This window comes from Talpa occidentalis, unplaced genomic scaffold, assembly GCF_014898055.3.
Source record: "Talpa occidentalis isolate TD23 unplaced genomic scaffold, MPIMG_talOcc4v2.1, whole genome shotgun sequence".
In the NCBI taxonomy this organism is placed as follows: Eukaryota; Metazoa; Chordata; class Mammalia; order Eulipotyphla; family Talpidae; genus Talpa; species Talpa occidentalis.
This window is the reverse complement of record NW_026555331.1, coordinates 129,495,617-129,511,434: the sequence shown is the minus strand read 5'-3', so window position 1 is coordinate 129,511,434 and position 15,818 is coordinate 129,495,617. Positions and strand designations below refer to the sequence as shown.

Sequence of the window (15,818 nt, the reverse complement as noted above, 5' to 3'; positions counted from 1 at the left end):
ACTTGCATGAAAGGGCCTTTGCATCACAGAAGAGGAGCAGAACTGCAGCCCTGATGACTTACAGGGAATCCCAACTTTACAAGAGGAAATAACATACTATTAAAGAAATATTTGTAAGCAAATCGAAGGAAGCATCATTTAAGGGGGAACCCTACCAGCTACGTTGGCCAAGTTGCTTGCAGGGAACTGGCAGTTCTTTCCATTTCTATAAACTGAAGGCTTCTTGGAATGTGAAATCAAGAATTACATTCTGAGCCACAGCCAAGATGATTTTTTTTTTTTTTTTTTTTTTGCTATGAAAGGGTTGGAGCTATATTAAACTCTCCTAATAGCCACACCCAAAGGGTATATTGCCCAGTGGTAAGAGTTGTGGGAACACCAGCCTTTTAACTTTTTAAGAAGACAGAACAGTTCTGAGGAGCTGATCCAAAGTAGTCCAAACCTGTCCTCCCCTGCTCTCATACTAGGCAGAGTTCATTTCAGATTTTGAGGCTGAGGGAATTTTCCTTTCCAATTCAGAATATTTCTTCAACTCTAAGAATCATAAAATCATAGAAATTTTAAAATAAATTCCTAGTTTATCATATCTCTATCTAATCTGTCCTAGATAGATTAATGTTCACCATTCCCAAGGTTCTTCCAGGAGAAATATTTTACAATTTTTTTTTACAATTTCTCCTTGTTTGAATACATTATGAAAAATACATGCTGAATCTAAATAGAAAGTATTACTATAATTATTAAAATATTCTGTGTCAGGTGTGCAGTATTGAAGAGAAATCATTATGCTTTTAATACAAATTAAGGAACTTTTTGTTAAAAAGTGAATTTTACAAAAGATGGGAATAATGGCAGTTGGAAAATGTTTTTCACATCTAAACTGGAGTGTAGGACTTAGAGCACAAATCATTAAGGGAAGGAAATGATGTGCCAGGAAAGCAAGGTATAGGACTGGGGGCGGGCTCAGGGATTAGAATGGGTAGAATGAAGAGGATACGGGGTACCAGCTTGCTAGGAGCTCTCACTGCTGTGAACTTGTAACCTACTCTATCAATAGGAGAAAGGAGAAAATGTGCTTGTCAGAGCAGGAATGCTTGCTCAGACTGAATCATGAATGAAAAAGGTTTTGGCTAGAAGGGAAAACAAGTTATTAGAACAGCCATGTACACATCCTAGAAGTAGCATATCATTTCTAGATTAAGAGCCTGGACTCTGGTGTCAGATTCTCTTGCCTCAAATCCTGACTCCAAGTGTGATCTTGAGAAAATTCCTCAATTGCAGAGCATCAGTTGTCTCTTCTGGAGAAATGGAGGATGATAACAGAATACACATCATAGGGTTATTGTGCAGATTAAATAAATGCTTAGCAAGTAAAATATGCTCAACAAATGCTAATGTTATTGTTTGTATCAGGGATCAAAATTTTCCCACTGATACAATACATGCTAGATTTCAATCAGTTTCCTCCTTATTAAAGAACTATGTTAATTCTTGCCATTGACTTCACTGGGAAATAGTGTGTTTATCTCTGCAAATTTCCAAATGACTCCTTGTTTCACTGTCCCAGTTAGCTGAGACAGCAGTTGGCTGGAACCAGTGCGCTATTCAGTTGGAGAAGCAGGTTCTGCTTATTGCCCTTCTCTACCCTTTTGTTACTGGCAGGTGCTCTATAACAGGCTATTCTGAGGCAGAGAAAGAAAAGAATGCTCCTAAGATCCTGTTGCTCTGTTCTCTTCCTGATTCTTTTATATCTGGGAGAAATATTTGCCCTTAGTTACGTGCTGTTTCCCACTCTGAGTCATCTCTCTTCCTTTCTCTCTTCACTCTCCACCCCTACCTTTTCCTACAAAGGCAAAACGATTTCTCCAGCCGTGCAGCCAAGCTGAGTGACCTAACACGTCTAAGTGCAGGCGGATATGTGTCTCTGTCCTATTTTTGGATAATTGTTGAAATGGTTTCTCTGATTTCTCTGACTGCTGCACAGTCTTCTTTCTTTTGCCACAGATCCATTGTTAAGTCAGCAGCACAGAGAGGCAAGGAGGAAAAGAGACACATCACAAGTTGCAATTCAGTTTTTACATTAACATTTGCTCTTTTGCGTTGTCTTTAAGATGATTGGCTCTAGCAGAGCTCTCATATCCCCTCCCAGAGCCCCTTTCATTCATTAAAAGAATAAAAGGTCTTTTCTTAAAAAAATTATTTATTTATGCATATAAGAGCTGGTGTACAGGCTAGAGGTATAGGGGGTAGTGGTGGAGGGTTGAGAGGATTCACCAGAGACAGAGTGGGAAACAGAACAGGCAGACTGACTGAAATACACTGCTGAGGGGAGCAGCAGGCGAGACAGGAGAGGTCTGCTACTTGGGTTGCTCCCTAGTGGGCCCAGGGATCGAACTTGTGCTGAAGAGGCTGTGGATTGCTTCATAGTGATATATTTTCCCCCTTATGCCACCAGGGAAACCTGAGAATAAAAGGTCTTAAGCTGACTTCAACTTCCTCTATCCTTGTTCAATTTACAATGATCCTTTCACTAGGGGCTTGGGACAGGGGCGTCCAAAATCAAGTGAGAAGAGTAAAGATAGTGTCAGTGTGTAAGCCTCCTGATTTTCATTTTTTCTACTGAATTTCTCTTTGGTTATCAGTCTTTAAATCAGTGTGGTAGCCTTGAGGGATTCAGTTTAAGACCCTCAAACTCATGCCCCTTACATTGTTTTCAATATCCCCTTCTCAGATTGGTCCATTCACATTGAATAGATAACTACTGATATATTGAAATGTTACCCCACCCAAAAGTATTTTTTACTTAAGCATCAAGAAATAAAGTTCTAACAGTGGTATTTCAGGTATGGTAGGGAGGAAGAAGCCAAGGAGTGGGCACAAATATGATTTAAAAACACAACAGGATGCTTTCTTTTTTGCTTATTTAGTTGTTTTGGGGGTGAATAGAGAAATTGGGATGATTAGATTATAGAAGTCCAAATTACTCTTATCTCTAAAAAATATAACCTGAATATCTAATATATTCTTATGTCTGCTCCCTAATACTTTTAATTCCTCCCTTTGCCCTCTTACACACATATATACCTTGAAGGAAGGAAGTATACAAAAATCCTGCCTTATGATAAATTAAATTAATCATGTTAATTTTTCATTGCAACTCTGCTATGATTTTTAGTTTATTAGTGTGTAATTTTGTAAAAATTCTTTAAGCTCTTGCTATCTTACATAAACATTCTAAAATGACAAAGTTGCTAGCTAAAGAAGCAACCATTTGTATAATTTCTCTACTATGCTATTTAATTTGTACTGGGATTTAAATAAGGCAATGTTTTGGGACTGTGTTTTCTAAAATGTAAAACTCTATAAAAAACAATCTTTTAGAATTATAAATTTCAAAGTGGGGCACAGAATAGTAAAAGAAATAGCCATTTTCTAAATACTAGAACATTTATTTCCAAATGAGTTTCTAAGTACAGGTATTTCCTAACCCTTGAAGATGTGAAAATAAGTTTCAGATAAGAGAGCTGAGAGTACAGACAAACATTACCCCAAAGGAGTAAGTGTGCCTTATATACTTTCCATAGATTTTAGCTTTTCCAACTTAATGATTCATGAATGAGAAAATGGTGAGAAGGAAAATTTTTTATTAAAATCAGTGCATTTCAAGCCCCTCTTTTGCCAATGAAAATTGTAAAGTGATTCCCACTCCACTGCTGTTATTGTCCCAAGTTTTCATGAATTATTTATTCCTGTAGTCATTCATTCAGAAAATATTGATTGAGTATAAAAAATACAAAATTGATTCTACAAAATGCAGGGGACCATTTCAGAATCTCAGGAAACTAAGATGAGGTCATGTTTTGGTTCTCAGAGACCTAACTAGCAATTTAGTGAAGTTAATTAACATGGTTAGCTTTACCATGTGGTAAGTGATAATAGGGGTTTGTACAGCATTTTGTGTGAAGATGCAGAGGAGGCATTTCATGTGGAGGACTTTTGGGAATAGAAGGGGTTAGACAGGCCTTGAGGGGATAAGTGTTGCTGGCACAGGGCCCAAAAGAGCAAGGCGATAGGAGCAGCAGAGATATGTTAATAAGGGCTACAGAAGAGAGTTACTGAAGGTGACCTTGGGTTGATGGTGAGGACTTTGAATACATTGCTCAAAGAGTTTGGATGTTATTCTTAGGGCAGTCACATATGATTGATGGTTTTAAGCAGGGGGACTGGCCTGGGAGTCTTCATGTAATCACTTTTTTTCATTGAAGGGGAAGATGAGTTAGGAAAGAAAATATTGAAGACTGGGATTAAGACCAATTAGGAGGCTATGGCAAATAACTAGGTAAAACATAAAGATGGTGGCATCTGATTATGGTGCCATAACAGCAATTTTGGTTGAAAACTCATTGATTAAAATTAATTTTAATTAATTTTAAAAATAGAGTAACATCATTATTGGAGAAAATGTCAAAGTAAGAAAGACTTGGAATTGTTTAAAAATCTAGGAATCTGCATCATACAGAATCAAAACCACATGCACAGTGTCAGGATCAACTAAAGTATGAAAAATAAATTTATTAATTTTTGTAATTATAGCACATCTGTCCTCTAACTGATAGAAAACAATTTTTAAAAATTCTTGAACTAAACAGCTAGATTGATTTGCATATACATAACTAATTCTTCATCCTACTGAAATCACAGAAAAGAGTGATGTGGGAAGCTTATGAGAAATCTTTTAGTCTAATCCTTTCATTAAATATAAGAAAATTGAGACCCAGGGATAAAATCATTTGAATCAGTTGATTTATCTCAGTAATGGAAGCACTGAGACTAGAATCCAGATGCAATGCTCATTTCATTACATGCCAACAGTTTTCCAAGAAAGACATCTAAATAAATTAATGGGCATGTGACTACTGAAAAGAGGAACTTTTTCAGTTCTTCAAAACTATAACGAGCAATTTATTAAAGCTGAACAACTGATTTATTATTAGAGGTTGATCATTTTTCCAGATTAACTGACAACAAGAAAATCTATGCCAATATCAGCAACTGTTCTTTACCTATTCACTTTCCAAAAATAATCTTGGTCTTTGGTTTGGCTTCACATGTTGGAATCCAAGTACATGTGATTTATATTGTTTGAATTTCTTATTTAAAAAATTGAAAACAGAAATATCAGTTTATTTAGGATTAACAAGATTTATTGCATGAAAAAGATGAAGTGTAGAAGGTTTGTGAATAAAATAGCTTGTAAAGATTTGAAATGGCTTCTTATTTACCAGTTCAATATCGAATGTAATAAAAGCAATAGAAACATTTTATGAGTTTTCAGGTTTATTATGGATATTGAGAAAGTCTCCTCATCATCTACCCCTTTCACATCCCCAAATAAAAGAACTAACATGTTTGCACATGAAACCCAGATCAGCATGGTACAAAATTTCAGTTAATGACAAAACTCAATAAAAATTCATTTTGAAAGTAATCAATGCTATTCAGAAATAGGTAAAGTATATGTATCACTTATTAAAAGTTAATAGGTTTGTAATATGATTATGTCTATATATTTTGCCATCAAAACTTGCCAATGACTATTCAAAAGTTAGAAGTTTATGATTTATTTAAATATTTTATTAGTTGATTTTTTATCAGTCAATAAGACAAAATTTTTTTATAAAGCACTAAATATAAAATATAATTATAAAGTCATGAGACTGGTAGACCTTTTTAACTAACATAGTGAAATCTATACAATTGTGTGGTAATGCTTTAAGATAATGGTCATGAAAGTTTTTTCTAGGATTGCTACAATGGCCTAAGGCAGTTTTGAAAAGTCTCTTTTCTAGCTACCTTCAAAAGGATATATTTCAAAATTTAAGCATTCATTTGCTTTGGTCCCCAATAGTATTCCAGTTCAATCATCCTTTATATTCACCAGTCCTATCAATTTCAAATAATAAAATTAACCTTTATTAAATGAGAATTTTTCTTCTGTGAAGGCATTCAAAGGAATGTTAATTCAGGTTCTGATAGTAGTTCTATTGAACACTTACACAATTTTACAAGATATGTAAATTATAGTAAACACTGACATCATAGGCATCTTTTATACATGCCTCTCATTTTGGAATAATGAATTATTTTTAAAAAACAGTGATAAAACACTGAAATAAGACTGACCTTCAAAAATGGTAAGAACAATTTTATATTGTATAACAAATCCCACATTAGAAAACATCTTGTACATTTGTAGCTATTAATTTTTAATTTATGTATATATTTCAGTAGCATGGACCCAACAAGTTGACAACCTCATACATCTCTCTTTATGAATCATTGTAATTGGAATTGTAGTAAAGTGTTAGGAATAGCCTATTGTAAAATGTTATTAAATAGCACCAGTATTACTTTAAGGTAGAGTGAAACATGAATAGGAATGCAAAATACAGGTGTAATTTCTAACAATAAGAGAGAAAGCATTTCCTAGACAAAATACCAGTTAGATTTGTATTATGTAAAGATCACAGCTATCTTATCTTAAATGTAAGATCAAAAACATTTCAGGATATTGCTTGGAAAAGTTAGAAAATAATCCTTGCGTATCATTTTTTTACATTGTATTCCCAGAGAGGAATGCTTACTAAATCAAGACAGTGCAATCATACCAATGAAATTCCTTGAGAGAGATACATTTACTCATTATATTAGTTCAACAAGATAACAAATATAATAAAAGTGCTTTAAAGCAATCGATTAGAGCAACATTTACATTAAATACAAAATATACAGTAAAATGAAACATCTTGTTAAATAGACCTGTAGGTTAACAATGCCTTATTTAAAGGAACACATTTTTTCAGACTCTAGTTTCACATTTATTTGTTTTATAATATTTGATAAGTCCTTATCACCACTGATACTTTTGGTAGTACAATTTCTAGGATCTTTGCACTTCATGTCTCTCGTATTCCTATGTCTTTATTTGCAAAGTTAATTTAAAAGTATTACTTTCAGAGTAAAACAATAAGTCTCATACTTTTTGAACAATTGTGCAAAAAACTATTGTACTGTTTGAGGAAAATATCCTTGATCATTACAAAATATTAACTTTTGTAATAAAACAAAAACTGCCTTTAAAATGAAGTGTTGCCAACCTACTGTGTAATTCTGGTTATAATGTTAAGTATAAAATCCTTGGTTATTATTAGAAAAGCATTATTTGAAAAGATCTCCCAATAAACATTTCTAAAGGTGGTTGCCCATCTTAATAGTTTTCTTTATTAGAACAGTTGGGGAATGAACAGATCAGTAGTGCTTTTATGTAATAACACAAAAGTATTACAGTATCCAAATCTGTAGACTTGAGGTCCAAGTGGTCAGTCGTGGCTCAGTTGCAGGCTGACAGAAGAGAAGCTGCGTCCCACGCTTGTACACAATGGGGCAATGACAACATCTGTCACACTCTTCCATATTGTCTGTACTGAAGGCAGGATCATTAGGCAGGTCTTTACAAAAGGCATTACAATCCTGGAATGGAGGAAGAGACGTGTAAAGATTATTGGCATCATCAAATAAGGCCACTAACTATTGCTCATTCATGAAAAGATGTAATAGTGATCTAATTCACCTAAACTTTGTTGAACATTTGAAATAAATGTGACCCACACAGTGATAAGATGCACAGAAGATATGTTGGTTAAAAAAATTAACAGGCATGTAAACGGTAAACACAAATAGTCTCTCTGTTGGTGGCAATTTATCTGAGACAGTGAAACAAAAACATATAAAAGAATAAGTTTATTTGATGTCTGCCCTTAAATATTAATGCTCTACTTCCTGATAACTTTTCCTGTTGTCTCATTCCACTTCCCTTCTCCTTGGACTAGACTGGGTATACTTCTTGTGTTCCTAAAGTACTGAAACATCTCCTTAATCTCAAATTTACCAAACCATATCATAAACAGATACTTATATTTTTGTTATTTCTAGTAGAATATAAGCTTCAATGAGGATATACCTGACCCTTAGCAAATGTTTGAGCTAAAGTGAATTTGGCATTCTGTTCTACTTTATATTATTAATTTTTCATAGTAATTACACACACTGAAAAGGGCTGTGTAGTATAGTTTAAAAAGCCTACAATTACGTTAGAACTGTTAGACAAGAACAATTAGACTATCCTGAAGTTAGTTTTTCTGTATCTTTTCTTAACGTGACTATATTTTCTTATTGCCCAGGCTCATAAATTTTCTGTTTAAGCCTCTGAATAATGCTCTCTATTGTAGCAGTGCTCTTAAAACTCAATAGTATTTGGGAATTCTCAGGCATCACTCATTGTCTCAATGGAATTTTTATTATTAACTGGGGGCATACAAGGAAGTAAGGTTGATAATTTTGGTTTGCCATTAAAATGTGACTTAAATAAAGGTCTGCAGTACTTAGCCCAAAATGCAGGAAGATAAGCAGTTGTTTGATGATTGAGATATTTTTAGAGTACTGAATTATTTCTATTGACTGTCTACACAGATTGTATTTATCTTGTGTTTTCTTCCAAGTGCTTAAGAGTTAAAGCAACTTTTAAGAAAATTAATTACTAGGTGTTTCAGAGTTAAACATTTGAAAAGAAATCTGAAATTTTGATTTCTTATCCTATTAAGTTTCTGCTTTGATGTGGCCTTGGGCATATCACAACAAATTAAAGTAAGAACAGGATTGACTATCAGGATTAATACTTATTATGTACCCTTGAAATATCCACATGCTGTCTTTATAATAAACAGTAAACATAAGTAATCTGAAGTCAGAATACATAATGAAGACAATTATAACTAATTCAAATCGATGCACCACAAGACTGAAGTTCAGATTAGAAAGCTTCCTAACCAATCTACTTCACCCAGAATATAATGTACTTTTTACTCTTCATTAGCCTAAATGTTTTCTATCCCCACAATCTCTTAGATCCCTATATCTTAAAAGGGAACTAAACACAGGACAAAAGCAGATTTTCTAGTTTTACCAAGTAGGGTTGTCCACATTTGAGGACTTCAGTTCATAGAATTCTTTAATTTTATATTACTTATCTTCTCACTTTGGACCAGAGAATCCAATGATCCTCTTTTATTAAACAAATTGTGTTCTCAGCATTCAAATAGTTTTCCTTTTGAAAATTCAGGCAATTTGGAATGACCCAAAACTTGGTTGAGGTTCAATGTGGCCAACTAACTGCTTTTTATTTTAAATGTTTTTTTAAATAAATCTTATGATTTATGAGATTATATATTCCTCCACTGGATAATAAAGTCCTTAAGATAGAGACTTTTTATTTAGTTTTGTATTAACTATAGTGTCATGCAGATTGCACTGTCATAGCTTTTTGCTGTATTAATACATCTTCTGAAAAATGAGACAGACAGCTTCCACTGCATTTTCATTTGTTGGACCATCAATTTGCTGCATCTGAGCAAATACAAGGGGTAAGGGAGCTCTTAATACCTCTTATAATTTCTTTTATTTAAAAAATTTTTTTTTTAAAGATGTATTTTATTTATGCATATAAGAGCTGGAGCACAGGCCAGAGATGCGGGGGATGAGAGGATATACCAGAGACAGAGCAGGGAACAGAACAGGCAAACTGACTGAAATACACTGCTGAGGGGAGCAGCGGGTGAGACAGGAGAGGTCTGCCTCGCCATGTGGGTTTCTCCCTGGTCGGCTGGGGATCGAACTCGTGCTGCAGAGGCTGTGGATTGCTTCATGGTGCGGTGCTTAACCCCTTGCGCCACCAGGGAGGCCCTGCTTCTTACAATTTCTATGGTATGATCCACTTATGACCAATAACCTGCAATTGCCAGAATCATCATCTCATTCTGATCAGAGTATGTAATCAACCAATTCACTAGTTCCTAAGGACCTGTACTTCTGAATCCTGGGTGATTTTGTTGTTGTTGTTATTTATTTGTTTAAAGAATCTAAAATTAGATCTGTTGTGATTATGTGCTGTGTTTGCAAGATCTAATAGTACATATTTTCATAGTTTTTTATTACCAATCTTTTGGTAAAACAATAAACAGTTCCACCTTCTGCCAAAAAAAAGGAAGGAAGTGAGAAAGGAATAATAATAAAAAGCAAACAAAAAGCTTAACTCAAATGGGTTTGCTGTAATTTACAGTTTCTTTGACACAGTCTTAAACTGGTTATGGGAATATAATGTGTTAATGATAATCTATTTTATTAAGGTATACTAACTTTTAAGCATTTTTTTTTGCTTGAAGCTACTCTTCTTGCAATCACAACTGCCTGATGACAAATGTATGACAGTTAAATATTAATGCTCCACATGAATGTAATTTGAAAAACAAGCTGAAGTGAAATAATACATTTTATGTGGCTGAGAAAGAAGTGGTTTGATGATTCACCATTGGAAGCTCTACACAAAAAACACCTCCCACTCTCACGAGAACCAGGTGGATAGAAGCATTATTTGGTTAAGTGTAATTTTACTTATATCTTTACACCATATAGTAAATGAGAACATTTTGCTTTCAATTCTTCCACAAGAGCTGTAGGAAAACTTCATTTTGTCAACTATAATAAAGGCACCCAGTGTTTCTAACATTTCACAATACGCTATGTAGTCACTCAGTTTTTCATATTTTTGAAAACGAGAAAGCTGATATGAAAGTTTTTATTTCATTGAGAAGCGACCATTTTAAGCACTGACTTGGGTATCTTTTAAAAAGTTCATGTGCTAATGTCAAAATATGAGTTAACTGTACCTCTGACCTTTGTGAACCTGCTCATATATAAAGTTCAAGATTTTCATTTCTCTGGCAGTCTTTCAGCACTTTCAGTTGTTTACAGTCTTTTGTGAGCAAACTAAATTAGTGTTGTTTATCTTTTACTTATTTGGTTAATTAAAAAAATCATTTTTTATTAGAATCCTTTCTATAAAACCTTTCCTGTGCAACCATCCTCAATAGGCTTAAATAAATTTTCTTCAGCTTCCACTTCTGTACAAACTAGATGCCCTGCTACTGAGTAAGATGAAGGCAGATGCTATATTTTATTTATCCTGGGCTCATTGCCCAGAACAAAGTAGGTACTCAATACATTCTCTTCGTTGAAACTAGCTAACTTACTAAAAACAACTGATTTGCATGGTGAAGGGAAATGGAAAAAAATTTCCTAACTTCTAAAATGAACACAGCATGTGCTAGGTGTGGCAATACCATATGGAGTGATTAAGAAAGACATAGAGACATCTGGGGTTATAGATTTCACTAGGGCTACCCTCAGGTGTTGGAATAACGGGGATGATCTGAATGTCCTTTTAGAATAAGGTGGATATCTTTTAAAACAACAACACTTCTTGGTAAAATATGACATTTTCCTTTATAGATGAAATGCTTAACATGTTCTCCAAAGTGTTAGGATACATTTTGAGTGTGGATAAAATTACTCATTACATCCTATCAATGTCCAGAAGGTTTCTGTATTTATTCCTTTTAACTAGATGCCACCTCCATTCATGTCTTACAGGTGAAAGAGTATTTGGAGACCTTGTCATTTCATTTATCCTGCCGCTTGAGTTTTCATTATTTGTGCTGGGGGCCCCTTACCTTAATTGCACATGCTGGCATCTCCTCTGGCCCCACCCTTGTCATTTGCCAGTGGAAGGACTGGAGCAGCCCCTCTCCAGAACTGCTTAATCAGGTTTGACATCCCTGTCCAATTATATTGTCACTGGCATTCTGCTCAGAGATCATTTTTGTATTACCCCAAGCACAGGCGGGGACTGAATAAAAGGTGATGAAAGAAATAAGAGCCTTGCCCAGAACCACAGGCACAAGTCATAACAGGACTCTATGAGCCAGCAGCCTGCGGCGGGAAGCATGGGCTCCAGTTCTCCACCTCCACAGTCAACTGGGCCTTAGCATCAGAAGGGAAATCACACACTTTAGGGCAGAGGAATATCCTTCTACTGCTTAAACCCCTAACCCCATCCATGATTCTAAACAAAGGACACTGCCTTTCAAGGATCCTCATTCTCACTACTTTGTGAGGAGCTGATGTATATTCTTCCACCTGCCCCCTAAAAGTTGGCCTGGCAGTAGGGGATGGCAAGGGACAGGTGGCAGAGAACATTCTCACATTTTCAAAAATCCAGTCCACCCCATGTGCCCCTTCTCACCAGATGTGCAGACAGCTGAGAGTGGCAAAGAGAATTCCTGCAGCAAAGGCCAGGGGGATAGCCAGGAACACAGTCAGGAACTTGTACATCACGTATTTGCTGATTTCAAATAGGGCATGGCTGCAGATCCACACTTTGTCAAAAGAGTGAGTTGTCACAGGCTCTGCAATCATGTCCTCGAAGCCCACCTGCGGAGACAAGATTCCGGGATCCCCAGCCACGAGAACAATCAGGAACTACAGGGACAGGGTCACCAAGAAGAAAAGATTGGTATGTACCACCTTCTCTTAGGGTCACGGTGGACGCACAGAAATTTGGCTAAGAATTTCTAGCTAGGAAGGAGGCTCCGCGGAGGGTGGTCCAGCTCCTGGACCCTGTGGAGCTGACCCAATGGTGAGGATGAAGTTTGGGGTGGGGGGGCAGGCATAGATGGGGCACCCTCGCTCCCAGCCCATGGAAAAGGCTCGGACCAGTTTTCAGGTCAGGCCACCACCCGCGCGGGACTTCACCTTGAGATGTGAGTTGAGCCTGTGGGGATCACGATCCGGGCCCAAGTCCACAAACTTCTCTGGGTCGGCGTAATCCACGCCGCTGTGCCGGCTGTAGGAGTCATCGTCCATGAAGAGCTGGACGTCCGCCTTCTCGGTCTCCAGCCCCATAGCTGCGCTCGGGGAGCGGCGGCTGCAGCCAGGCTGGCGCGGAGCGGCTCCCGGCTCGCTCGGCCTCTCCTCGCGTCGCGCCCGGCCCCGCCCCGCCTCGGTTCGCCTCGCCCGCCCCGCACGGCCCGGGCGGCGGCCGCTTCCCGCTGCCGGCTCCTGTTCCGGGCCCCGGCCCGACCCGAGCCCCGCCCCGCGCTCGTCCCCAGCCGCTCTGCGCGGCCCGGACGCCGCTAGGGAGCTGGCTCCTGCTCGGCACGTCTCAACGCCCCTCCCTGGCCGGGTCATCACCAGCCCCTGGGCCGGGATCTGGGTCAGGCCTCTTAAACTGGCAGAACCAGGCACTGCAGAAGCAGGCGAAGCGTGCCTTTGAAAGGAGAACCGGCATTTTCTCCCAAAGGGACCGGAGGGCCTCCTGGGTCACATTCCCAGATGCCCAGAACTTTCAATGCTTAAGTAATGGCAGGATGTCCAGGGATGATGGATTTACTGGAGGGAAGCACTGTGGTGGATCTACTCGGATTATACTCTTCTACAGAATCAAAAGAGCTGCCTTCAACTCCTGACTATGGTCTATAGTATGTGTTGGACCACAGTACTCAACCGCTCAGAATCTTACATGTCTCATTGTAAAATGGGAACAATGGTATCTGCCTCACAGAGGAGTTGCGTGAGAATTAAATAAGTTAATTCATGTAAATGTCTTACATGGCCCCTAACAGACGGCAGTCTTTCAGTCAGTATTGTTGCTGGTGCACTGGGAGCTAAACAGATCCAACACACCTAATTGCCAGGTGACCCCTCAAGTGCTAGGGAATCAGGCAGGCACATCAGTTTTTCAGCCATTCTAGTGTCTACAGACTATGTGAGTCCGTTGGAGGCATGGTGAAGATATGGCTTTGGGAAGGTGACTCCCTTGTCCCTAGAGGCCTGATTTTCCCCTTTGAGTCAGACCCTGTTGAACGATATCAGATATCTCTAAATTGCAATCACATCTGTGGCTGTTTCTAGGAATCTAATAAACAACCCTGTAGCATAGAGTCACAGTGCAATAGATGAACCAGCCTGTTGACTACTCAAAAGCTTTCAGAAGGGTGGGGTTTGCATAGTCATAAGAGGTTTAAAGTCTGTGTGTTTGGGGAGGAAAAGGACTTAGTGAAAGTATGCCAAAAGCACATTAATGGGTCTCAGACTTAGGGTTGTCCGCAGCTTGTTCAGAGCCTGAGACACAAGTAGATATGCAGTATGAATTGCTGCATAAAGTGTATTTGAAACTTTCATATATCAAATCCCGTTGTGTGAATTGGATTTGAAAAACTGCCTTTTTTGAAAAGACATTTTGGAAACAAAAAATTACAGAAAAAGAGGGCCTCCCCTGGTGGCGCAGTGGTTGAGCTCTGGGCTGCAAAGCTTTCCACAGCCTCTGCAGCGCCAGTTCATTCCCTGGCCGCAGGCAAGGGTCCCACATGGCGGGCAGACTTCTCCTGCTGCCCACTGCTCCCCTGAGCAGTGTACTTCGTCACTCTGCCTGTTCTACTCTCCGCTCTGGCTCTGGTGAATTCTCTCACCTTCCCGTGCTTCTGACTGTACCCAGCGCTTGTATAAATAAATAAATAAATCTTCAAAAAAATTTTAAAAAATTACAGAAAAAGAGCTGGAGTACACTTGGAAGAATATCTTGGAGCCAAAACTCAATATTTTAAATAATTAAATTAAATGTTTACCTATTGCTATTGCATTGAGGGTAATGTTAAATAGTTGTGTTTTATGGTTGACTGTCATTCCCTCCTATGACACCCTTCCCCTTAAGGTGATTCTGCTTGCTCATTCTCTTCTTTCCATTCCCTTTTTTCTTATTTTCTTTCTCAATTTTAATGCTCAATAAATTCCAAAGCAATGACTTAGACACTCGGCTGATTGCCTTTTTCTATACTCCATTTCTATACCCCATTTCTATACTTGTGGAGCGGCGGCTGCAGCCAGGCTGGCGCAGAGCAGCTCCCTCCATTCATTCATCCAAGTAGGCTGATTCTGGGAGTTGGAACTTTTCTAGTTGCTGCTCCAAAATTGTTTATCTAAATGAAAAGCAGACATTAATCCTTGAGGAAATTTGTAATATCAGTTATGAGAAACTGGAAGAGTTTACAGCTAATTGACTTTTTGTAAAGAGTTATTTTCCTTAAAATGATAAGCTCAGATTTCAAATGTTTCACCTAAAGAAGAAAGTTACTGCTGTATAGCTAGAGTGGGCTTAAACTGAGACTGAAAATCTGACTTTCAGGTTTCTTTCTTCATCTTTTTTTGTCTAGCATATTTATTTCCAGCAGGATAATACAATATTTGCTATAGTTATCACAAGTAATGACTCATTTTTTTAGAAAGTAAGATTAGGAGGCCAAAAAGGAGGAGAAATCAACATAGTCATAATGAAGAGCTTATACATTCGTTTGTAAAATGATATATATTTATGAAAAAGTATTTCTAAAATCTAAGTTTAAACAAAACCATCTAAGTTTGTTATATATAGCATTATAAATCCATTCATCTATAAATTTTTATTGAGCACCACCCACCATGGTTTGGGTTCTTATTTTGATGAAACTCTTGCCCATTCCACCATTTTAATATATGCAATTTTTTTTGGAGAGGAGCACTAGTAAATGCTTAGGAAATGTTAGCTACTATTCTAAAGGAGTTTAAACCAGAGTGATTACCACAACAAATGTCATCCTGTTCTCACAAAGTGCACACTAGGAAAAGGGGAAGAGAGGAAGTAGATTAGAACTAAATATTTGAGAACACTGTAGTATCTCCCACACCACAGGATTACTCTCCAATCATCATTCTTTAATTTTTGCAAAATTCCCTATAAACAAGGAAACTAAAAAGTCTAATAAACCCATACAAATCAGTGGATTCATCTTCTGGCTGTCATGGTAGCTGCTGACAAGATGACTGACTTACAG

General features: G+C 37.5%; 1 protein-coding gene and 1 long non-coding RNA gene across 4 annotated transcripts in view; one reads left to right on the top strand and one right to left on the bottom strand.

Moving 5' to 3' along the window:
- Window positions 1–15,818, top strand: part of LOC119251701 (uncharacterized) — a 310,608-nt gene that overhangs the window by 130,782 nt on the left and 164,008 nt on the right. The gene's annotated exons all lie outside the window — the stretch shown is intronic.
- On the bottom strand, window positions 5,193–12,924 carry CAV2 (caveolin 2). Of its 2 annotated transcripts, XM_037512037.2 has the most exons (3): window positions 12,706–12,924; window positions 12,197–12,384; window positions 5,193–7,530 (listed from the first exon to the last, which is right to left on the bottom strand). In XM_037512037.2, the coding sequence occupies exons 1-3, from the start codon at window positions 12,853–12,855 to the stop codon at window positions 7,380–7,382; spliced, it is 489 nt and encodes a 162-aa protein (XP_037367934.1). In that variant the 5' UTR covers window positions 12,856–12,924; the 3' UTR covers window positions 5,193–7,379. The 2 variants fall into 2 exon arrangements, with proteins under 2 accessions (XP_037367934.1, XP_037367942.1); XM_037512045.2 differs by lacking the exon at window positions 12,197–12,384.